We start from the raw sequence: 25,657 nt of genomic DNA, 5'->3' as shown, positions 1-25,657 counted from the left end.
ACATATAATGAGTATTTAGTTCTTATAGAACATTTGCCCCTTGTCCACCAAGTGGGACATCCCCTTCAGTTCAGACTGGTCCTCAGCTTTCATTATTTGCCAGTACCATGGGGTTTCCCACTCTTCCACTAGCTCCTGCTCCTCTGCTGTTCTGTGCTCTCCCCTCAGTAACACCTGCACAGTCATTTCTAAGAGTGCATGAAGTTCATCACGGAATTTTCTAGCTTAATTGTCATTTGTTAAGAGGTATTTATGACGGATCGGTTCCATCAATTTGATGGCTTGTTTTGTTCTGGGGATAGTTTAGAGATTTGTATAACAACGTGCTAGTGAGTTTGTTGCACCATATTTATTTATAATTAGAGCTCTTGCGAGCTGATTGGTGAGCTATTTAACTTACCAAGGAAGATTTGTTTAACTCAATTTCCTAAATATGATCAAAACAACAGTGCTTGAGTAAATATTTTCAGAACGATGACGAGAAGCAAGATGTTTAATTAGGGGAAATAATAATCAGATGAGTAATTCCCAGACTCTGATGGGAAACGCCATTTTGTTTCAAACCGGACCCCGCCTCAGGTCGGGGGGCGGGGGGGGAACACCAGAGGAGGCCTTTGGGAACCGGTCACGGGCACCCACGGACGTTCACAGCAGCTTTAAAATCCTGAAGCCTTCGCTGCTGCCATCTGCGTTCAGTGATCGGTGCTAGAAATCACTTAGAAAAAGTGTTCTCTTTTTACTTTGTGTTTCTATTTTAGGGTAGAAAATGTGCAATATTGGGCTGAATTGCCTTCTGCTCTCCAAAAAAAGCCCCAACGCCCAGAAGCAGTTTGGGCAGAAGCGAATACTAAACCACTCCGTGATCCTTCTGTAGATCTTTTCAAGTGAATGGGTTATCATCAGGACAGCACCCGAAAACGTTCCTTTTCTTTTTCAAAACTCAGGTTCTCTGTGGGATCGGGAAAGTGATTTTGGATAAAAGGTCTGACGCTGCCGTTACACCCCCACCCGACACCTGCTGCCCCTCCGGCCGCGCTTTCCTCACAGCCCTCTCCTCCCCGCCCGGCCGGGCCGTACCGCGGGGCTCCCCCGGTGGGCCGCCTTTGCGGGACAGCGTCGATCGGGCGGCGTTCGGAGACCCCTCACAGCCCGTCGCCCCACCCTGCTGTGGGCAACGTCCTCGGGGGCCAATCACGAGCCGCCTTCACCCCGCCCCTCCGCTGCCGCCTCCAATGGAGTTTGAATGCTTCCGAACCAGCCAATCCCGAGGGCAGGCGGCCCGGCGCTGCGCCCTCATTGCTAACGAGGCGAGGTCCGCGTGGCGAGCGGCGTCGCGGCGGGACCAATCAGCGCGCTCAGGCGCGTTATTGCTTGGGTCACAAACGGCTGCCGGGGCTGCGGCAGCTTTGAATTGCGGCGGGGAGCGCGTCCTGTCGCGGCGCCTGGCCGCGCTCTGTTGGCCGCCACTGGCGCTGGGGGGGCTGTGGAAGCCGGAGCCGAGGCAGGCTGACTGCTAGCTGCCGGGGTTTGGGTGATTGCCGCTGGATCCTGGTCGGCGTTTAACAGTGAGCGAGCGGGCGGTGGGGGGCTCGGGGCGGCTGTCCGCCTCTGCGCGGCCGGGGGTGGGGGTGTCAGGCAGCCCGAGTGGGCCGGTGCGCTGCGGCACGCCGCGCGCCTCGCAGTGCCGTCCGGTGACGCCTTAATAGAGCGGGTAAGCGCCCTTAGCGGGGCACTGCCCCCGGCTTTCCCCTAGGGCGGGGGTGCGTCCCCGTGAGGGGACGGCGTGCCGCCGGCCGGCAGAGCCGGGGAGCCGCGGGCTGAGCCGAGGGTCAGGCTCGGTGAGGTTCCTGGCGCCCCGAACCCCGCAGTCCTGCGTGGGCTCTGTCCATTCGGTCATTGATCTCTAGTTTCAGTTATTCTGAGGTAACTTCTCTCTCACAGATAATCTCTGAGCTGTGCTGGTGTCTCGAGAAGGTAGCGGAGCCATTACAACAACAAAAAATAAAATCGTATGAGAGTGTCAAACTTGTATTTAAGGACTAAGTGTCGTACGGCTGTTTCTGCCAGTAGAGAGCCTTCTTAGTGCCCCGAGCTCAGCAGTATTGGCTTGAAAAACTTCTGTAAAGAAAGAAGCATAGCTGCCACCGAAAACAAAGCCATGGGTTTTCAGAAGGCTTTCAGGTTGAACACCACTGAAGTACAATGCAGTCATAAGTGCTACTGACTTTCTGCAATGTGAACATCAGAATAAAATGTGGAGAGAAACTTTCTGAAATACGGCAGTCAAATGCAATTGTAAGAATATAAATTCTGTTATTGTTAGGAGATTGAGGTTTTAAAATCTCATCTTAACTAGACAGAAGTGTGTCAAAATAGGACCTCATTTTAAAAGTTGCTGTTTGGTGTTTAGATCAGGAAGACTGCACGGTTGTGAAATACTGTATTCTAGTCGCTGCTAAGCTTAAAAATGCAATTTCTTTAGAAGGGAGTCTTATTAAATATCTTTCAATGTCTAATTGTAGTTGTCTTTGTTTCAGGCGTAGTACTATCCATTTGGTACTAAACAAGAATCCTGTCAATATGAGCTGGGCTGTGGAGGAATGGAAAGAAGGCCTCTCCCCCAGAGTCCTTCAGAAGATTCATGAGCTGGAAAGTCAAGTGGACAAGCTTAAAAAGGAACGTCAGCAAAGACAATTCCAGTTAGAGTCTCTGGAGGCAGCTTTGCAAAAACAGAAACAGAAGGTAATCTAGGTACTGCACTCACTTTCCTACAATGCCATTCTCCATGCCAAACACAGTTACAAAGATTTATTATCTGGTTGTCACAGAATCGCAGAATTTTTACTTAGTTTATGTAGTTTTCCATTTTTTTTCTTGTAGAGACTATATTTTGGGATTTGTTTTTTCTTTTTTTTTTTAGGCTGTAATTTTACACCTTATCTGACTTTACCCTGTCAGCCCTCTAGCCAGGAAACCAGAGACCCTCTTGGTCAGGGTCTTGCTGTGCTTCAGATCAGAAGTGACCCACTTGGTTGAATTTAGTTTTGTGATGTTTGAATACAGCTCAGAGGCAATTTACAAAGGTTGCCTTTTATTCCCTTTAAGCTGCTACAACTTTCTAGCAGAACTTAAGCCTGCTAATTTTCTTTCATTTCCTTTCTGTGAGTTTCCAGGTACTTATTTCAACTGTCCGGAGGAACTGCTGTGCTCCCCAAACAAAAAGAAGGGGTGTGCTCAAATAGGTGTGCTTTAATACTCTCAGAAGCAGCAGCTAATACTCACTACTTTTCAGTCAAAAGAATAATGTTGTCCAAAGATGTAGCCTGACTGTAGCCTGCTCCTCAGAAGCTGGAGGGGGGGAGAAGGACATCTCTACTGCTAGGCTCTATTTCTAATTTCAAAGCTGTGACTCTTGATAATCATTGTGTATACTTTGTTTAGTGAGTCAGGGTATTCTGGTTGCTAAAGTTGATAGGCCGGAAAGAGAAGTGAGATGATCCGTGAAGAGTGCGGACTAGTGTGGATTATCAGTATTTAAGGATTGATAAATTTTTCAATGAGCTTGTGTCTAGCCAATAAATAAAATTGTTAATGTCACAGAGTTGAATTTTAGGAAATGTGGTTTTGTTCACACCCAAGAATATTTAAACGATGTGTGTATCTGAGTTTTTCAGTGCTGTCAGGATTTTGAAATGCTAGGAAGAAAATAACAGTATGTAAACTTTGTTATTAAAATAATGATAATTGCATAGAAGTGTAGAGAGGACTTGAGACATTTCTGAAATTATTTATTTTCCAACTAGGTTGAAAATGAAAAAAATGAAGCTGCAACACTAAAGAGAGAGAACCAGAGCTTGATAGAATTGTGTGATAATCTTGAGAAAGCAAAGCAGAAAATATCACATGATCTTCAAGTAAAAGAATCTCAAGTCAATATTCAGTCAGGGCAGCTGAATTCCAGCAAGAAAGACATCGAAAGGCTAGAACAAGAACTGAAAAGGTGAGGACTCGCTGTATGTCTGTAACCTTTGTACAATGGTTATTTTGTAATGTTTTGCTCATTTAATGCATCCTTCATGGTCTTTTAGTTTCTCTTCATCTCATCCTTCATTCAGATTTTGTGACCAAAATCTCAAAGCATCGACCCGTTTTTACATACGCATATATGGACTTCTACATAAATCTGTGTGCCATTTGAAGCAGTTAGCACCTATGGTTCCTGTTTAATTCAGGGGAATTCTGCAGTGTCGTGTGAAAAGTGAGCCATTTATTCTGTGGGTTTTAAACAAAAAAAAGCTAGCACAACTGAGTCACTTCGCAAAAGTAACCTGCAAAGAGCTTGGAGTTGCAAGGAAAGTTCACAGACAATTCAGTCTGTAAGATGAAGTCTACCAGCAAAATATGACCACTGGAAGAAGGAGGCGTGAACATCTATTGGAGTGGAAGAAGCTGCCAAAATCAATGGTGCTGTGACTGAATTGCTGAATCTAGTTGCTTTGGTAAAGAAGGGCCCAATTCATAACACCTCAACTTGTAAATACTGTTATTACCAAGACAGTACAGTACTGTCTCTAGAGGTGGAATGCAATTCGTACAATAAAAGAATCTTATGTAATGCAGACACATCTAAAATCCTTCATCTGAGGGTGCTGCACAAATGGAACAGTTGCCCATAGTGAAGTGAATGTTGTCATCTGTTAAACTTGCTCTCACACTAGAGGCAACCTCCATTCTTGAATAAAAGTATTTCTGAAACTTTGTGCGTCAATAAGGCTGACTATCCTGCCTATGCAATAAACTGTTGTGCTAGTACTAGTAATGCAGAATTACTGTCACAGAGAGGGGTCAGTCTGTGATGCCAGGTTTCTTAATGGTTTGGTTTTGGTTAGTGGGTTTTTTCATGGCCTGGAGTACGTCTACTTCCTTTGACTTTTGGATGGTATGTTTCATACATGTCCTAATAGAAGCAAATAAAGAGGAAGCTGTGTTGGTCTTTCTGGTTTTTCTTTGCCTCCCCCCTGCTTTCGGAAAACTAAAGATGGTTGAAGTATTTGACTGCTGTGAGGAGATTCTAAATTTCAACAAAACAATTTATGGCATGTAGAAATACCAGCTTTGCATAAAGAGTTGCTGAGATATGTCAAAAAAGAATTGAGTGATATTCAACAGGTCTGATAGAGCCACGCTCATGTTTTCTCTATCTGCTGTCAAATACTGGGCCAGAGAGGTTGCAGACTAAGAATATCCATTCCCAAAATCAAGTCCAGTTTACTGAATTCTCTGCTTCCCATTGTATTACTTTGCATAGCTGTCTGCTACAAAAGGTCATCAGTTGCTATATGTTGCTTGATCTTGGCAATTGTTTTTGTATTTGGTTTTCTTTTGTTTATGCTGATAACTGATCATTTACCACATCATAGCAACTGACAATCCCCTGGGAGAGGAGTTCTTGGTGTTGTGCTGTAAAAGGGAGAGGGAAATGGAAAGGCAAGTTTTGGAGTCACTAATGTCATGGGCTGCAGCCTGGAACCATTGTTTTATCATCCTGTGCTTGTTGGGCAGGACAAAAGTTGCTGTATAACCTCCAAACTAGTTATCTGGTTTCATTGGATGAGCTTGTAACTCTTCATGCTCGCAAAAATCACTGGGATGGGTAGTCTGCTGTGGTGTTTTGGGTAGCAATGTAAATGGTACACATGAAAAATAGTCTGCCGGGTGGAGGGTATTCCCTTCCATTTTCATGAGGTACACGTAGGTTTCTCAAAGTGTGCAGTATCAGAACATAGAATGAAAGTAGTATGTTTCCTACCATAAAGATGCTTACTGAAGAGTATGAGTTTTATATTATCAGTGTTTACAGTGACTTGGGTGTGTTTAGCTGGACTACAGCTTCATACAGTGAGATCTTCAGCAGTTCTGATTTTCATCTACTTTGAGTTTGTTTGGTTTTGTTTTTTAGCTTTGACTCCTATGTAATTGATTAAATATGTTGAAACTCTAAATACAATAGAATCTTCATATTTCTGTGTTATAGTACCTAAAAATTTTCAGTGGACTTATCTTGACTTGATCTTTAAACTATGTTCTTAGACTCATATATTTTTTTGTGTATTTCAGGCTCTTAAAAATAGATAATTAACCTTTTGGTTTCCATTACTTATTTCTGCTGCTGCTTTTTTCCTAAACAGATACAAATGTGAGCTTGAGAGAAGTCAGCAAACATCGACTGCAGGAGACTTATCATTCAGTGGCACTCCACAGAAAAGCTTTACTACTCCTTTAACACCAGTTCAAAGTCATAATGGTAAACGATTTTTTCTTCATCTAGCACAGATAATTAACTGTCAGTTTTCTTGGAAGGTGGAGGAGTATTTTGAACATTACACTTGTACTGAGTTGCCTAGTCCCTATTATATAGCTTATTATGAGAGCGTCTAATTCATAGCACCATGGGTTCCAAGTTTAAAAATTCTTACTGCAGATTTAACACATACTGCAAATATTACATCTTTTCAGCACTACGTTGATGGACATGGAATAGTAATAGGAATATCTATCAACAGACTGCAGGAATTTTTTGAATGCCTGTTCTTAGTGTCAGCTCTTTCCTTCATGTAGTGAAGAGCAAATTTCTCCCTTCATGTGCCACAGGTACTTTAACAGTCAACAGTCATATGGGTTATTTCTTTAGAAAATTATTTTTTATTTAAACTATTATTGTGCATGATAATCTGCACAATTTATGCACTGCATCCATTTCAAAGCATCACTTCTATCTTCACATTAGTGACACCAAATATATTTAAAATATTTGAATGAACTGGAAAAGCAAAAGTAAGTTTCCTTAACTGGAGAACTGTTCTGTAGCCAGACACCCTTACGCTGTCTATGCTGGAAAACTTCAGTGGGTTCAATATTATGCATGCCGTTTACCTCTTTCTTTGCTGTGAACGAATGTTCCGTGAGTGTGGCATCTCAATCTTACTCCGATGGGAAATCTGAGATACTTTCTTGCCCTCTTGTTCCTTTTAATTTCTTTCTACATGTCTGAAAAAGGGTATAGTAGTGGCCATGTCAAGCATTCCACTAAATGTGTCACTTCTGAAATGGGGATTAGATTAAAATGATTTAAATAACTATTTAAAATCAGTGCTGGGGGGGGGGGTGTGTCCTTTGAAAGCTGGAGTCTTAAATTCTTTAAGATCTTAAGATCATAGAATATCTCAAGTTGGAAGGGACCCATAAGGATCATTGAGTCCAACTCCCTGCTCCATGCAGGACTACCTAAAACTAAATTGCATGATTAAGAGCATCGTCCAGACACTCCCTGAGTGCTGAGGTCACCCCTCAGCCTTCTCTTCTCCAAGCTGAACAAACCAAGTGACCTCAGCTGCTCCTCATAACTTTTGCCCTCAAGAGCTTTTACCATCTTGGTTGACCTTCTCTGGACACACCCTAAGAGTTTGATATCCTCCTTATATTGAGGTGCCCAAAACTGCATACAGTACTCGAGTTGGGGCCGCACCAGTGCAGTGTATAGTGGGACAATCACCTCCCTCAGCTGCTCCCTAGAATGCTCCAAAGCGTTCTAGTTCTAGAATTTTCCTGAGAGACTTACAGAATTATATACAAATTCAAGAAAAGGGAAACAAGACTTTTGTTTTGGACTAATATGCTCCTCTTACAATTTCAGCAGAATAATGCTAAGTAAATTCTTTGTCCAATTCCTATTGCATTTGAAAGGAACTCAAGGAAAAGATCTAGCCTTATTTTCTGGTCATTTCTTAGTAATATTAATGCTATTGTGTTCCTGGTAGGAAAACTTTAAAACAAAAAGTAATAATATGTATGTGTATGTATAATGTAACACATCTGTTATATGTCTTTTTTAATGTGTATATATATTATACACATATTTTGTTAGAGAGAGATTAAAAAAACAAAATTTTGGCATTGGATCCTTGTGTTTTCATTCTAATGTCAAGTTGCAGATATACCACCAGTGTATTTTTGAGGTCCTAAATTACTGAACATATTGTATATACAGTTGTTTCCTCCTCATGATGTGACACTTCTGATAGCTGTTCATTTTTATCATTCCTGTGATAGCAATAGGCTAGAAAAGATTACCTATGTACTAAGTTAGATTATGAAGAAGTATTCATCATGTCTTTGTAGATGCTAAGTTTGAGGAACTAGAAGAAAAATACAAGAAAGAGGTGGAAGAAAGAAAAAAGCTAGAATTAGAACTGAAAATCATCCAGGCTAAGGTAAGTATCTCTTGAGAATGGTATGTGTGATATCTAAGAAAATAACTACTGAGTGCACTTGGAAAATGGAGTGGAAAACTAGTGATATATATTCTACATCGCTTAAAGTATAATTTAAAAAAAAAAATTATCTGTGTACTGCCATTCAGAAGTAATCTTGGAGAATCTGGAAAAGCCAGCATAATTGAATAGCAAAGGAAAGAAGGACATTAAAAGTGAGAACACATCCTTCAAATACTGGAAGTCTCGTGCAAACAAGAACAAGAGAAAACAGTGTCAGTTTTTGCAAGTTAAATATAATAGGATAATAAAATAGCCTTGAAAAGATTATGAGAAATAACTCACCTAGCAAATAAAAAATAGTAATTTTTTCAAACACATAAATAGTAGGAACTGTATTGGGGAATCTCTAGGGCCAATAGACGACTAAGATGTGAAAGCCCTCAAGGAAAAAAGGACCATTGCAGAAAAGCTGAATTTTTTTTTTTTTTTAATTTGGTATTTACTGTCTAAAGGCTTAAAAAATTTTCTATATCAGAGCCTTTCTTTATTGGGGTTGAATCTGTGGCACAGTCTCAAATTGAAAAGTCAGAAGTAGTCTTAAAATAGATTGATAAAATGAATAGTAATAAAAAAAAAATTACCAGATACAGATAATATTTACCCATGAATTGTTAGGGCATTGCAGTGTGGGACTGCTGAATCACTGTGATGTGCAACTTACTTCGTTCTTCTCTTGGCACTGGAAGCTGACAAGGATGATGCCACTTTTTAAAAAAAGCTTACAGTGCTGATGCCTGGAAATGTAGTTGAGTCAGGCCAACTTTTTGTCCTGGGCAAATTTTTAGAAACTTAAAGCAATACGTTTATTGATGCATATGTAGGTATGGTGTATGGAGAAAAGATCAACCATTTATTTGTAAAGGGAAATCATGCCTCACATATTTTCAGAGTTCTTGTTTTTTAAGAATAAATCAGAGAATGTGTGAGTTAAGCGTGACTTTGTATAATGTCATTGGATATCCACAAAACACTGAAAAAACAAAACAATTTTGATAAGGGGGAGTTCTTGCAAATTTAAAGGTAAAGATTGAGAGCAGTGGTAATAAATAGTCAGTTTTTACAGCTGGGGGATGATCAACAGTGGAGCCTGGAAAGGATTGGTAAAGAGAACTGTGCTATTCAGCATATTCATTAGTGATCTGAAAAAGAGTTGAATAACATGGTTGAAGACCACACAGTGTTTTGTAACGCTAAGTAATAATTAAGATGGTAAGTAAAACTCAGCATTAAAAAAAAAAAGTGAAGTAATGCATCTGGATAATGTAATCTGAACAACGCATACCTGGTACATTCAGGCTCCAAATTTAATTAAATGATTTCAGGAAGCAATTGAGTAATTATCGTGGCTAGTTCTCTGAAAACTTCAACATTGTGTTCAGCAATGATGAAAAATAATTTTTTAGGAAAAGAATTAAGAACTAATAAGAAAATATTCTCTGCCTATGTATAGCCAAATGGCTCTTACATCTTGAATATTCCTTGCAAATTCTGTTCATCTCATCTCCAAACAGATATAGTAAAGCGGATGGTACAAAGATGAGTGAGGATCAAGAGAGGAAACGGAATGGTCATTTTCCTACTTTTCATAAGGCATAATTACAGTACCAGCTCTGCAGGCTCAGAACAAAAACTATTTTACTACACTACTGTGTTAAATGGCAGAACTGTTTGTCACAGAGTATTGTAAAAAGGCCAAAATGCATCCGGATCCAAAAGAGAAAGGACATGTAAAGTATTTCAGTAAAAATTATCATTAGTTCCCCTTAATTTCCTGGATTCAAACTTTTGTCTCAGAAACTCTGTAAATTTAAATGGTGTATAAGGGGAATGATTACTATATGCATGGTTAGGTTTTTATGTTCTTTATCTATAAACAAGTTACTTTACAGGACTGAACACAGCATTCTGGACTATATAGGTTTCTGGTCTTAGCACAGCTATTCCTACATAACAACATATTCTCTGGTTGGACTGAGAAGTCACGCTGGGTATTACCTGGTTTAGGGCTTTAGTTTAAAAAAAAAAAAATCAAATGAGAGGTATTTGAAAATCCAGTTAAAAAATACAATGGGGGCTTTACTGTTTGAGGTTTTTTCACTTAAGGAGGAGAAAAAAACACCTAGGATTTTGGCTCTTTAATTTTTCTGTAGGAAGAAGTTGAAAGCTGGTACCTGGCATATTTTATTATTGCAATTTTGGGGTATTCTGTGTGTATAAGTTTAAATAAATAAGTCTGTTCTGAATTTACCTGTGTTTGTCCAGAAGAACTAAATGTGGTTCAGATATCAGATATGTTAGTCTAGATTTCTGTATTTCTTGCAGCTTACTTGTGTCAGCACTTGCCTGTAAAAATGTAGGCTGCGATTTTGAAAAATGTAGGAGGTAAATGATGGGATCTCTCTTGAAAAAGACAAAAATCTGGTTGTGTTACTTATAAAGATATACAGATTGAACTACTTTTTTTGAGATCCTGGTTTGTGTTTATAAGCATCAGCTATTCTTGGATACTTGGGCTAAAGTTATTTAATTTATGTACTATAAAAAATAATTATGTGAATCAGTATTTTGCACCGGAGGATGATGTGATGTTATAAAAATGTGAAATGACCTATTATATACTTTATTAATAAATTAATTATTTTGTTATATGTTGGATATGGGGCTGTATAAAGGTAGATCCTTTTTTTCTTGGACACAGAAAATAAATCATCCTCATCCTCAAAGCTCTTTGAGTCACAGGGAGATTGCTCGGCATCAGGCTTCCTCATCTGTGTTTTCGTGGCAACAAGAAAAGACACCATCTAGAAATCAAGAAACACCTGCAAGGGGAAGTTCTACAACATCCTCTTTTCCACAGGAAAAAGAAGCAAATTCTAGTATAATATCAGAAAAGAACGAGTTCAACAATAGCTTTGCTGAGAATTGTAATTCTTCACTCATGATCCAGCTAAGAGCACAGAACCAAGGTATCTGATATATTGCCTTAAAACCCAGAGGCAGTCTCCTATACGGTTTCATGAAAGCTCGTGTGTGGATAGAAGAGAGGTATTGAAATTTGTGCTTTAGTGAGGAAAAGAGAAAGATACCTATTGTTGCCTTTGGCAGCTAGCCCAGTGGTCTGCTGGTGTGTATATTTTCAATGATCAGCCAGTACATAGAGATTATCCACAAGCTGTGGTATCTTTACATAAGGGGTGTGAGAGTTAGAAGAGAGAAGTTTATATTTTTGGAGTGGGTAGGGAACATCATATAAAATTAAAATGGCCTTCTCCAATAATTCCACTGCTCATGGAACAATTCTTTTAAATAAATTCACTTGAAACAGAGTTCAAAAACTCTTCAGGATTTTATTACGTCTCACTGTTAAATTCAATTATATTGCTTCCTTAATTTTGTATGACTCTTGAGATTTATGTCTGAGGAATACCTGTGTTAAAAATTCATTGATTGAACATGCTTAATGCATAACTGAGTTGGTCCATAATGGATGTTACTGGAAGCACAGAATGAAGTATGATGCAAAAAGTACAATGAAAAAGCAAGATATGATCTTTTATTGCGTGTATTGACATGAAAAAATACTCTTTCCTGATACCTGATAGTCAGAAGAGAGCAAATAGTTGGTTTGTTGTGGATTTGGTGAACATTTATTTAAGCCTACTATTTGGATGAGCTTTTCCACTAACTGTTTCTTGTAGGACTATTCCTAAGTTCCTGTACTCTCCAAACTGTTTATTCAAATACCTACATCTAAAACTTCAATCCAGGAGGCATTTTCAGCTTGGAAGCCATATAAATTGAGCAGCAGGAAGACAGGGGTTTTTTTAACAAAAAGAATTACCAGATAATAGTAATTCTGGATAATGCTCCCTGTAGCTGACTAATGTTTTCTGCTGTAAAATTACGTGGTGATTTTTGGAAGGTAAACTCTTACTGATATATATTGTGACAGGATCACTTGGTTTTGCTTTGTGTATGCATGCTGCTTTGGGACAGGAAAAAGATTAAAATACAAAATACTGTATTTACAGATGCCCAATAGCTGAAAAGCCTATTGGAAGCAGAGGCTCACCGTTGCCCCAAACAAATGTTTGTAGGGAGTATCTTTCCTTTTAAAAATAAAAGAATTAAAATAGATATATCAAGTGACATGTTTCTGTGTGTTTAAAAACAACAACAAAACCAAACAAAAACAAACCATCAGAGGAACAAATTGTCTTTGCCTTTGCAGCATTTGTGCCTGACCTCGCATTTTGCTGTGTTCTCATATATTGTGAAGTGGAAATTACTGATTTAGAGTCAACTATCTTTCGGTCTTGATAGTTTTAGTTGTTGATGAGTAGTAGAAGAGAGTTGAAACATTTGTTTTAGCTTGCTGAACATTTTACAGGATGTCTGTCTGTGTCAGGAACTTGAGTTGTTATCAAACGTACTAAATAATTTAGAATGTGTAGACACTTGGAAATTCGAGTACCTGGAAGACATACCTTTCAAAGCAGAAAGTATTCTTAATCTTTACTGTTTTTAAAATTCAGAGTTAAATTCCACTATTAAAGACCTAGAACAACAACTGCAAGCTCAAGAAAAAGTGAAGAAATCCCATATGAATAAACATCAAGAGACTGAACTGCAGCTGGACAGAGTGAAGCTGGAATTAACAGAGAAGGATAAAGTTCTGAACAAAACCAGAGATAAACTGACTCAAATGAGAACACAACTTGATGAAGCTACCACACAGGTAAAATGTTGCATCACACATCTTCTGACTGTCCTTATAATTCATTCCCAGTACTAATGTGTGTCAGTTTTTAGCCATTTTAGTAAGAACCAAGGTTCTTAGATAAGTTTCTTGAGCATTTGCTGAGGATCAAGTTTTGAGAAATATATGTTAGTTTGATATGTATTACCTGTAAAAATGTAAATACTCGTAAGCAGTTGCCCATTTTCTGCCCACCTGAAGAAATATTTTTCATCCTCAGGCAAGAGTGACTGGAATTCTGAAAAATATTTTCTGATCAAGTTGCATAGAGCAACAATGACATCTGGTGGCAAGTTCTGACCTTATATAGGCTCCGTCATGCAATTTTGGCTGAAAATCAGTATCTGTTGCTTATACTACAGGATGTTGGTGGGGGGCATAGTCTTTGGATTGTAAATTACTTGTGTAAAATAAAATCTAGGTAAAAAGGTCATGCAAGAATGAGAATGTATGTAGCTTCTAAATAGGATTTCATGACCTAATCCTACGGACTTTGGATTCATAGTAAAAAAACAATAGGATAGTAAAATTTGCTTAGTCAAGAATTTAGAGTGTATTTACATACATATAAAAATGTGAAATGGTTCAGATTTTTGCTCATAATCATGCGAAAAAGCAGAGGATGCCTGTGTTTAAAATCATTTAACTGAAATTGCAGAAGATAACAAGAAGAGTTTTTTTCTTTTTCTTGGTTAATCAAGTTGCATTACCTTCCTAAAATCCTTCTTCACAGCATTTGACAAACTTGAAAGTAGTGCACAGACATCATAATTCCTTGAATCTTCGTATTTCCATCTATCTTTTTACTTTTTTTCTACTACTTCGATTCATCTACAGGATAGGAAAAAAGACATTTCTGTGTGTATCTTCTCAGGGTATAGTAATTGTTATCCATCTTTGTCAGCAAGTTTCTACCTGCTACCTAAGGGTATTGGAAAACTGCTGTTTCCCACAACTCCTGTATTGGTCCTTAAAAATATAAACCTTTGCATGTTGAGGGTTAATCAGTCTGCCTTTTGAGAGAGACAGCAACGTTCGGCTAGTGCTACCTCTGTGAGGAACTGGTTTAGGGGAAATCTTGGCTGGGAGTAAGGTAAAATCATATTCTTGACACAGTCCATTAACTACATAAAGGGACTGTTATGACGGTGAGTTTGTGGGAAGATGGGTTTAAGAGAGTTGAATTGTTTTACTAAGGAATCAAAGGGGTGTTAAATCCAGCACACGGGAAGGGGCAAGGTTATATAGCTAAGAATATGCCTGGTGAAGGATGAAGAGGTGTAGGACTGACTGGCCCCATTTGAATTGAGGTGCAGCCCATCCTTAAGGTGCAGCGCAGCGTCTTGTCCCAGAAGGTTCCTTTGGTCCTGCCATCTGAAGGTTGCTCCTTTCTGTTCTCTTTCTCGCACTGAAAATGGTTCTCTGCCTGCCCCCCAGGCTTTGGATGTAGAACTGCATTGAGATTCTGGATTTTCGTTTCCTGCCTCATAGCCTGAATTTAATTTTGGCACACTCCTTGTGCACTTCTCTGTCACTGCTACTATTCACAGACCTTGACCACAGTGCACCTCCTCTGTGTTATCAAGTATTTTCAGATCTTGTGAGGTCTGCAGTCCTTCTGCAGGCAAGTTTCCATGTGATCTTACAGGAGCTCACAATCCCTGCCATCTGTGCCTAATAACCAGACATCCCAATACTACTATATGCTTCTTATTTTCTTGTAACACAGATGGACTATAGTTTCACTAACTCATTAAACAGCCCTTATTGCTGGAAAAGAAAACAATCTTGTTCATACTTTGCCATTTTTCTTTCCCCCTAGGGGAAAAAAAAAATACATATTTTGCATTAACAGATTGTTTTTGGAATAAAAATGCATTTTTCTGTTCAGGGAGTTAGGTGGACACTACTTCACTTTCTTAGGTAATGTAATATTAACATAATAAACTGAATAAGCTAACAAGCTGACATAGTCTTAATGTGGAGATTAACCTAGAACATAGGGTACTGATTTTTTTTTAATTAAAGTTTAAATATTTGAAAAATGTTCTTCTATTGTTTTTGAAATAGTCTAAGATAGTTGCCTCTTTTTTTCCTATCCAAATCAATGTGCTGAATCACTCTGAAATTCAGTGGAATGTCCAGTCATTGTCAGTCTAAACATGTAGTTGTTTAGTAGTTAGTGGTCATTCTTTAGCTTGTAGTAACCTGAGGTACTGAAAATGTAATCTGTTTTTGGTGTCAGATACAGTACATTTCTGTAGACTGTCAAAGACACTGATTTTCTGAAGATGTTTTTATTATTTTGTGTGTGTATACACATATGTATATATACACACACACCTAACTAATATATATATAAAAAAGTATATATATTCTGTCTTTCTGTATCTGCATTATCACTGACATAAACAAGTATGAATTTAGTGCTTTAGATTGCTAAGTATTTATATGGTACCAGCTAAAGTTACGTTGTAGGTTATATGAATGCTAGAACAATTGTAATAAGTGAAATCAGTCTTTTTATATTAATGCATATATATTTAAATAAAACGTCACTTGAATTTTTAACATTTGTGATTGATAACTAAATTATTATAGGTCCAAATGATGGAGCAAAAGGTGAGAAGATTGTCAGAAGAACTGAATTGCCAAAGACAAAATGCTGAGAGTGCTCGTCAGTCTTTAGAACAGAAAATAAAGGCAAAGGAAAAGGAATACCAACAGGTAAGGCAAGAAGAACTTTTTAATTTTGACTTCCTGAGGAGATGAAATCACATGGCTTATTTTGTGTATCTGCTTTTCAGTTAATTGCAATCACATGTGATAGAGAGGTAAAAGTTGCAAAGGTAATTGAAAAACTGAAAGCAAACATCCCAATAGAGTGGAGGGGCTGTCAGAGAGATGCAAAATTATGGTAGTACTTACTAGACAATAGAGAATATGTGCAAGAGACCCAATTGAGATACAAATCCATGAGAAACTAGGCTTCATTGTTCAAAGAATTATGTGTATGTGAGTTCAAACTTAATAACTGACTCAGTTATTTCTGTGGAATTTGAGTGAATTTTTCATGCATCTCGCACACAAGAAAATAATTTCTTTAGGACTATATCTCTATTATTCTAATTTTGGTTCATGCTCAGAAGGTGGTAAAATACGGGGTTAGCGTAAGTGTCTTTTGTTTCCTTCGTGCCAACTCTTGCAGAGAGACAACGTGTAGCAGTATCCCAGGAACTTTTCTGGAGTGAAGTTATGTTTAGCATTAACACTGATTTGGATTAGGTCTAAACTCCTGGTATTTTTCTTTTTAAGCTTAATAATATAATCAGTGTTAGGAAATTCAAGACATAGATGTAGTCATAGATATAGTCATAGTGCCAATTCAGATGGGCATTTTAAGTTTGCTTTGGGGATTGCCTTGAAGAAGACTGCTGTTGGTGTCACATGTTTAACCTGAAACCATTTCTCCAAGGTATATCCAGAAAGATAAAATAATTGGCAGAGGAATTCTGCTGGAGCGGCTGATGAACAGTGCTGCTACCAACGCTCTTGAGTGAAAAAGTGGTTTCACAAAGTCTGTTAGTCTAGATGGTAACCCAGGATCTCAAAGAGATACTGAACCTTGTCTAGAAGTGGTAAATAAGAACTGATCTTTGTATTTGAATAGTTGTAGGATGAAAAAAACACTGTTGAAAGATTCAAATATAGCAGTCGTCATATTCGTCAAAGGATGGGTTGAAGGCCCGTGAACCTTCTGTCATGGTTTCTCCTTACAAACCCAGTCCATACTGGCTCTGCTACGCCTGATGCATGCCCCTTCTGCACTGGCACTCTATTCAGTGGGATCATTTAAGAATATGGTATTTCTGAGACATTCTTTCAGAGAAGCAGCACGTCATCCTCCACATGGGTCGTTTGTTGCTACAGCTTGTCTCAACAGCTGATAGCTTGGATGTCAGGCAGTTCAAGTGCCATGCACAGGAACTGCTCCCGTGAAGCAAAATTTAGTTAGAAACAAAAAGGTCTTCATAAGACTAATATGTAAATCCACATACTGTCATTCAAGGTTGTTTAGCAAGGCCATTAACTGTGAAGAACTGTGTCTTTTTTTTCTGTAATGTTTGTGATCTGTTGAGCTGTTATAGGGTTTTATGAAGTTTGTTTAATGTTCATTTATTTATAATATTTGGCTCTCAAGTCCAATTTAAAGGCTCTGTTTTCCACATTCTGGCATCCAAATTTGTGTAATATTGTGAAATTCTGATCTGTGTGTTTTCCTCAGGGAGTGATTCTTCCCTTCTGTGAAAGCTAGATACTGGTGCTGATCCTACTGAATTCCATCCTGTAAAGCTTTGCTGGTGTGTTTCTTATTACATTTCTGTTTCTAGAAGGCAGGTGAGATCCAGGAATACTTTTTATGAACTTTCAGAAGGCTCTGAGAAGCTCCAGGCCTTGTTCCGAGATGGTAACACAGGCTAGTTTCAGAGTGACACTTGAATCAGGTCATAGTTTCCAATGCTCTCTCTCAAATTTTATTTAAATGTTTCCATCCAAGCTTAAAATGGGAAAGGTGAGATTCATATTGCCTTACTTCAGACATCTAAAATCTAGGTGTCAGTCTAAGCTTGTTACTTAGGCCTCTATTTTACCTTGCAGAGACAGGGGCAGGTTATTCCAGACACATTAGATGTGGGTCTTCACTCTGGAGCTGGGTGTTTGCCTGCTGGCAATGGAAGGAGCCTCCACTTTTAGTTTAGATGTGCATAACTGATTTTTTGACATCTAAAACTAGAGGAAGCGCTCTTTTTGTTTTAAGCATTCACCTAAAGAAAGAAAGGTTTTCTGCAGTTTCTCTCTTACACTGTAACACAGAGGGCTTAGAAAGCAGTCTTTTCAGTCCATCGGCTTTAGAAATAATTATTGGAATGCTTTGGAACATACAGACATTGAATTCATCATTTCATTAATAAGGCATATACTAGGGTCCAAAGGGCCTCCTTGCATGAGCTCAGGAAATGCTCCTGACCAGAGGTTTGCAGAAGAGCTCTTTGGAGCTAGTATGTACTTTACTCAGCATTAGTTACTAGTGTCAGCTATTGTGACACCCAGATGGTGTCACGTATTTCCTTTCTAAATTGTATAGTGCTTGTGTCACCTTCTTGTGTGGGAAGGCAGTTGCAGACTTATCTATATTGGGTTCTATGTAGAAAAAATGCTAATTTTTTATATATATATATACACACACACATATATATTAATATTGGTCTTTCTGGGTTTTCTGTTTATGACAGTTCCACACTCATCCATACTTCCCCTGATAAACAAGAGCTGTTTGTTTACTGGATGTCTTACTGGTGTAGGAAGTGCTTGGGCCTCTTGTGCTGTTTTTCCTCTAGAGCAGAATGTAAGGTGTGCTGGCATCATTTCACAGATATGACTGACTAAAATACACTGACTTGTGTTGCAGGGGCTTCATGCACCTGTGAGCCAGAGCCACATTGCAAAAAATGTCAGCTCTAGTTCCTTCACTGTGAACATTTCCTTTCTTTTGGGTTTTTTTGTGGGTTTTTTTTGGTCTTTCGTTTTGTTTGACTGGTGACAGTGTGGTAGTGAGTCTTTTAGTGAAGCAGCTTACCTGTATGAAGTAACTACACCTGTACTCTAAAACTAATAAGAGAAACACAAGAGCTTTATTGCCTTTTGCCCTTCACAAGGATCTTAGAATGTTAGTAGAGCATATTGCAACTTTCTGCATAGCGATTATTGCTGATAAATATCCTGTTTTTTTCCTTCATTGGTTTTTATTATCCTCACACCTCTTATTGTTTTACATCCTAATAAACCTCTGAAATCTGTGCAGAATCACAACTATAAGGTCCAAAGGCATAGGAACAGGCCTTATGAGAAATGACAAGTACAGCTGTTTATCCTAATGGATGTGTACTTGGTCTGTCGTAAGACCCACACAAACTATATTGTCCTTCTACAGATTTCAGGAAGACTGTTTTGGGAACACTACTTTTTGTGCAGTTTTCATGACTGCCCTTGTAAGATTATCTTGTTGCTCAGTCCCATGCTATATTATTTTAAGACTATTTTTTAATCTTCCTAAAAAAAAAATCAACCTTATAGTATGGTAAGTAAATAACAGCACCAATGAATTTATCCACTCGTAGTGTAATGTTAATTCTTATATGAAAATTATCTTTAAGATGAATAATTTTAATACTATTACTTTCACTACTTTTAGATTAATTTTTTCTCCCTTTCTGTGATAGGAAAGTTGCTGTAATGGATTTTTTTAGGCAGATGACATAAATTGTGTTAGGGTCATTCTTGCCCATGTGACATTTGCAGCATGCATCAAAGTTGTTTTTAAACTGTTGTTCACTGTGTAAGACAACAGTCTCTGAGCAGGCAATATCTGCTAATGAAAATCAGTTGTTATCGCTCCAGTAACTAAAATAGAGACTTGTTGTAGTTATGTGTTTTGTTTGCTAATGTATTTCTACTGTTTTCTAGGAACTCTCTTGTCAGCAACGTTCCTTACAAACACTGGATCAGCAGTGCAATCAGATAAGAAACAAACTGAATCAGGAGCTACAGCAAGCCAAAAATGACTTCAACGCTCTGCAGGCAGAATTTGACAAAGTAGGCTTTTTTATATTAAAATCTTCTATTAGAGCTGGTATTTAGTTGTCTCAGCAGTATTGCCTTAATTTTTATATATATAAAGCAAAAAATAATTAATGTGTGACTTGTATTAATGTTTTGTACAGTTTGTATTAACTGTTTTGTATTTACCATTTCTCATTGAAATAATATGTATTTAAATGTGAATTACAGGCTTTTAAAAGTTTGGGGCTAGTCCACTTCCCACAGGGAAGGAGATGTGAATGCAGAACAGTGCAGCTAAAATAAATCTGTTTGAGAAAGGAGCAGCTAAGGCTGATCACGAGACACCTTATATAGAAAACATGCAGAGGTGCAGTTTGATGATAGAGCTAAACTGCTCAACAGGTAGTTGCCCTTTGGAACAACAGCCACATTTCATACACCTTGGCCATGCACTCCTGGTACTTCTTTGTTAGCAGTGCTACCCCTCATGTGACCCTGCAGAGAGCTGATACTGGAGCAAAAAAGGCAAAGGAAAAAGTATGTATAAATTAGCATATGTGTACACAGGCACAAGTGTTTGCTATCAGTTTCACTCCCTGAACTGGTTCTCCACAAATTCACATGAGTGTCAGGGCTTGTGTAAGGAGGAACATCAGTATGAAGTTCTTCCACAGCTTTGGCAGCAACTAGCTATTAGAACACATTAGTTGTCACAAACCCACAATTTTAAGGAAGTTAGAAAGCAGCACAAGCCTGCAGAGTGGGTGACCAGAAAAGAGGAATGTTTAAAAGCCTCAAAAAACCTCTTGAGGGCAGCTATAAAGCAGCAGAGCTAACTGAATTTCTAAAAAGCGCCACAAGTTTTTGGAAGTTATATTGAGAAGCCCCATTAGCCGGCAGGCTGAACTGAAACAGCATTTCTAAAACTGACAACAGCTTTCTTGCAGGCTTGTTTTATTTTAGAAATATAGCCATGGGAATACATTCAGTCAAGTGTTTTCAGTGGAGGTTTCTTTATATGCACATTCTTTTATATATCCATACTGAAGAAATTGATTTCATAGAGAGAAAAAGAGGTACCTTTTGGTTCTTTCTTCAAGAAAGCTAATTTATTACCTAATGACATCAGAATAGACTTTTTTTTTCCTTTTTTGACCTGATAATGCCATTTCCTTCCTTTTTAATCTGGAGCATTATAGGACTATTTTGAAAGAGCTAAAACCTGTTCAGTTTTTATAAAATCTATGTCCATGGAGCAATAAGGGCAGTTATGATCCTAACTTTCTGATTCTCCTAGCTTAGCAAAAGGGCTATTACATTCCCAATCTTATTTGTATCCTACAGATATCATTATGGTGATGTAGCTGCAAGTTGGATGTATTAATCCAATTTCAGACAATCTAGAAATATATGTATTTCAGAGACATACCATCTTTCTGGTTAGAGGCAAAGGAGTGGAAAGGCAATAAGCAGCTATTTTCTAAACCACAGTAAAGCAACCTTGGGTTCATGGTGGGATAAATAATGTAGTTTTATTTTGTAATAAATATTGGAGTTCAAGAATGGGAATTTTAAAAAAACAAATTAAATATGCCTGTGAATACAATGTCCATTTTCAACATTCTTACAGGTAATGGCAGTGAAACAATGCTTGGAACATGATACCAGTGATCTCACCCAGAAGCTGTGCAGAGCAGAGCAGGCTTTATTAGCAGCCCGGGCTAAGGAAACTGATTTGACAAGAAGCTTTGAGGTAACCAATGCAGAGGAATAGTTGATAGAATTAATAGCATAAATTGGCGATCTGTAGCCAAATCTGAGCATTTACTCACATAGCGTGTTTTCCCATAAGCAATGTTTAAACACTTTCGTGGATTATCTTAATAAGGTATCTTAGTTGTAATACAAAATGAGGACTTCACTAAGGACATGTAGATTAATGCAATTTGTGGAACTGGCTGCGTGGTTAGGATTCATTGCTGTAATGCTGCTGATATGGTTCTAGTTAATGTTGGATTTATCTTTCATCAAAAATAGGTTTTTGTTTCAAGAGATTCTTGCTTTTGGTCCTGAAGTAAAACTACATCAATGCTTTGTCTGATTTTAAAAGTAAATTCTAAAATCATTGACTACTGCTTTGATGCACACTGCCAAACTCAGCGATTTTGTACAAACACTTACTATATCCTCTTTTAAAGAAAAATAATGCATTTTTCTTCGAAGAAACAGAGTCTAACAAATATACACTGCTGTAAAAACTTTCCCCCAAACGAAGAAGTCTTTGGATGCTGCCATACTACCTCATATTCACACATGCAGAAATGTTTTCATTTTAATGTCTCCTTTGTCTTCTCAGTTATATAGTTTTGCTTTGGTGGCAATTAGAGCAGCTACACTTGAAATTGTTACAGTTGTGCCACTAGAGACCTCTCAATGCAAATTTTATCCTTTATTTGGAGAATCAGAAGTAAAAAAGAAATAGAGCTCAATACCTCTGTAATCCATGTCACAGTTTGTTTTATTTAAACACTCTTATTTTGCTTGTTGCCTGTTGTCATGAGCAGATATAGAATAATCTGGCATAATTTCTGCCAAAAAATTACCTGCCAAAAATCTATGAACAAATTTAAAGTAAAATAGTGGTTTTTGTTCAGATCAGCACAAACGTTGGTACAGCTTTAGTATATTGTGAAACTTTAGGTACATTCATGCTGGTAGATTACAATGTCTGGGAACATTCCCAGCTATTGGAATGTGACTATTTATACTGTTAATTGTTAGAACAGCAGTTCGCATGGCTCTGGCCCAGCTGACTAGCACTCTTTCATACAATTTCTAGGCACAGTTTGGGAGTTCACATGAGCCTGGGACCATTCCCAGCAACCGGTTTGGATAGAGCCACCTGTTTGGGAAGATAGAAGACTTTAGTGGTACAGTTATGGGCTGTTCTGTGCCACTTGGCCTCGATGCCAGATATTGGTCCTTGAAACCTATTTAGTAAATAAATGTAACCAGTGCCTTCCAGTGGTAAGGCTAATCAAGATAATTTTTGTTCTTCCAGTGTATCCCGGAGGAGGAAAACCTCCACCAAGCTTCTGCACATTCTTAATGTAATCTTTCACATTTTTAGACCAAAAAAAAAAAAAAAGATAGTTTATATCAGATATTGTGGGCTCATGCCCTTTCTGGCTTTGAAATTATGGAGTGAGGTTAGATTTGATACGGTTTGTTGAGATCCTGTTGTCAGGCTGCAGATATCATTATGGTGATGTACCTTTCTTGCTGCAAATTCTTGGGAGTGCTTCATTTTATCTACCAGTCTTTTATCCATCTTACTCGGCTGTAACTATAGTCAGATTTTTTTCTTCATAATTGTTTGTCTTGGTCAGACAATTGAACAGCTGGTGACAGTGATGTTGTATTAGAACATGACCAATAAATTTATAAAGAAGCCTAATCTGGGAGAGATTGTATTATTTGAAGAGATCAGTAACACTACAGTGCTGTCTTAAGACTCACACATGAAAAAGCATGGTATATGTCAGCAGAACTTAAGGCATGGCTTGTCTTCCTCGCTCCCATAAATAAGTACAATGTAAGAAATTATATCAAACTGTTTTGAAGTCTTGGAGGCTTTGTTGGCAGTAGATTTTCTTTATAGCAAAAGAAAACAAGAGTGAGATTGGCATTTCTTTTCCTTTATTAAAGGGAAATTGTTGCAATCTTACAGTAATGGTCTGACTACCCAGTGGAGAATACAGTTGTTTTCTGCTGGTTAATCCACTGCTGTGTTTAGTCCTTACTGTATAATAAGACTGGTGTTCCAAAAGAGTTGCAAAACAGATACACTTGTGAGACATATAGGACGTGCTTAGTCTAAGGACTACTAAGCTTTGCAATGGTAATATCTCAATAGCTGAGCAGTTCTGGCATCTTGGCATACAGTTTACATTTTGATGGTGCAAGCAATCCCATAACTGTTCTTGAAAAACTCAGTCAGTCCCTAAGCTGCTCGTAAGCCTGCCCCATGAAGAGTTTCTCCAGAATAGTAGTACTACCTTTATATAGGTTCTGGAGTTTGCTTTGGTTTGGTTTTTGCTTTTTCAAGGGACAATTGCAGAATGGCTAACTTGAGTAATACAGCATACAAGCAGAATCGATAACTAGCTTGAAACCAAATTGATTCTTTTGTTTATAGCTTTGGAAAGTGTAAATGGTTAGTTACTATCAGATACTTAGTCCATTAAATTATGGGTTCCTGGTTTTTGCTAAGTGCTGCTTATTGGGAATGCTTGCACCAAATCAAAATAATTAGACCTTTCAGCCATTTTAATTCCTTAAACTAGTTTGGTTTTCTTTCCATAGATCACCCTAGATTTTCTAATGAACAGGCTTGTTTACTTTGTGTACTTGTATTACATCTGCAGATGGTGCTTTGAATGCAAGAAGTTTGGAACCTTGTACTTTGAACAATTATTGTTAAGATTACTGGAAAACTTTCTTCATTGAAACTTATATGTGACTGGATTTTTTTTTTTTTTAAACTGTGGGTAGGGAAGGCTATGAGTAGAAGGGAAGGTAACTGTTAGTGACAGTGACAATTTTAATCATGTTTTGAGGGTGATTTATTTATGTTTTTGCAAAAACAAGCCTGCCATGCCAGCAAGCTTTTAATTTTTTTCATCCAGACCTTTCCATTTCTTGAGCTTGGCTTTTGTGAATTGCTACCCATCTGCTAGTAGTAAATGGATGAATAATTGACGGCCTGTTTCCAATTGGGCCATGCCAGTTCCATGCCATCTGTTGTCCAGCAGCACAGGAGTTTGGAGAAAAAGGATTAGTTTCCTTAAAAGAACTTTTAGCTGGCTTCCTAGATGCAATGTAGATACATAGTTTTGTTTGTGTTTTGGTTTGTATTTTTTTTAAAAAACCTAAATTTATTTAGAAGAAAATACTCGTAATGGCAAAACAACCCTCTGAAAGAGTAAGCACTTCTGAATAAAATTTGGCCAGTGTTGCCATGATGATGATGTTCAGTGGAAAGAGAACTTGTCTCTACGTGAGACGATAGGTGAAATCTAATGTATAGATTTCTTGTTAACTTTGATGCCATTGCAGGGATTTGTTTCCTTTGTTGCCTGGGGAAAGCAGCCTAACTTCATCAACTCAGATTTTGTAGGATATGTCCTGTCCTGTCTCAATCTGTTTGGGGCAGGTCATGTGGAGCTGTTTGCTCTATGCAAACAAGGGCCATGCTAACTATGTCAACTGGCAGCATCTCAGATGCTGTCAACTAGTTAAGAATAGTTCAGCTTGTGTTCCCAAGCAGTGCTTAGGAACCCGGGCATAGCTGCCCAAAGACTTAATAGGAGCCAATGGAATATCTTTCTTTTTATTTAAATGAACTGAGTTCTTTGATCTTCTTGGCAGTTCACATGAAACATGGTCTTTTCTGGTTTTGTTTTAGGAAGTGAAGCAGGAGAAATACCTTCTTGACTGTCAACTTGAAAAAAAATTGCAAGAGATACGCCAACTTGAAGAAGAACTAAATACAATCAAGCAGTCTCTAAAGCAGAGCCAGAATTTTGCAGAAGAGATGAAAAGTGAGTTACATATTTAAATTTGCAGAACTCCTGTTGCATGTTTAATGATGTATGTTTCCTGCAATCTTATAAGTTTAATTGTGAATTAAGTAGAAAGGTTTCCACTGTGGGATATGATTAGTGTTTTTAACCAACATTAAGTTTGTCCTAAATGGAAATGAATTTTTGTCTATGAACATATACAGTTCCTGAAGATACACAATTTTGAAATTAATCAAAGTGTACTGAACTTATAATCTAAGTGAATTTCACAGAATCTATTTAAAGCAGAAAACTTATGTTTTGTAATTCTTTTATGTGTTTCACAGAGTTTAAAAAAAAAAAAGGTAGGAAAATGTTAC

At 38.0% G+C, this 25,657-nt stretch overlaps 1 protein-coding gene across 1 annotated transcript in view; it reads left to right on the top strand.

Annotated features, from left to right (window-relative positions):
• The first annotated feature begins 2,580 nt into the window (after positions 1–2,580).
• Positions 2,581–25,657, top strand: part of CENPF (centromere protein F) — a 42,321-nt gene continuing 19,244 nt past the window's right edge. The window contains exons 1-10 of the mRNA XM_059834143.1: positions 2,581–2,742; positions 3,804–4,000; positions 6,189–6,304; positions 8,179–8,270; positions 11,032–11,299; positions 12,869–13,071; positions 15,694–15,819; positions 19,618–19,746; positions 21,344–21,466; positions 25,181–25,316. Of these exons, the coding sequence (XP_059690126.1) occupies positions 2,581–2,742; positions 3,804–4,000; positions 6,189–6,304; positions 8,179–8,270; positions 11,032–11,299; positions 12,869–13,071; positions 15,694–15,819; positions 19,618–19,746; positions 21,344–21,466; positions 25,181–25,316 (1,552 nt within the window). The remainder of the gene's footprint in view (positions 2,743–3,803; positions 4,001–6,188; positions 6,305–8,178; positions 8,271–11,031; positions 11,300–12,868; positions 13,072–15,693; positions 15,820–19,617; positions 19,747–21,343; positions 21,467–25,180; positions 25,317–25,657) is intronic.

The sequence above is a fragment of the Gavia stellata genome, chromosome 2 (genome assembly GCF_030936135.1).
Source record: "Gavia stellata isolate bGavSte3 chromosome 2, bGavSte3.hap2, whole genome shotgun sequence".
Lineage (NCBI taxonomy): Eukaryota > Metazoa > Chordata > Aves > Gaviiformes > Gaviidae > Gavia > Gavia stellata.
Note: the sequence above shows the minus strand (reverse complement) of the source record. Positions and strands in the feature narration are given on the sequence as shown.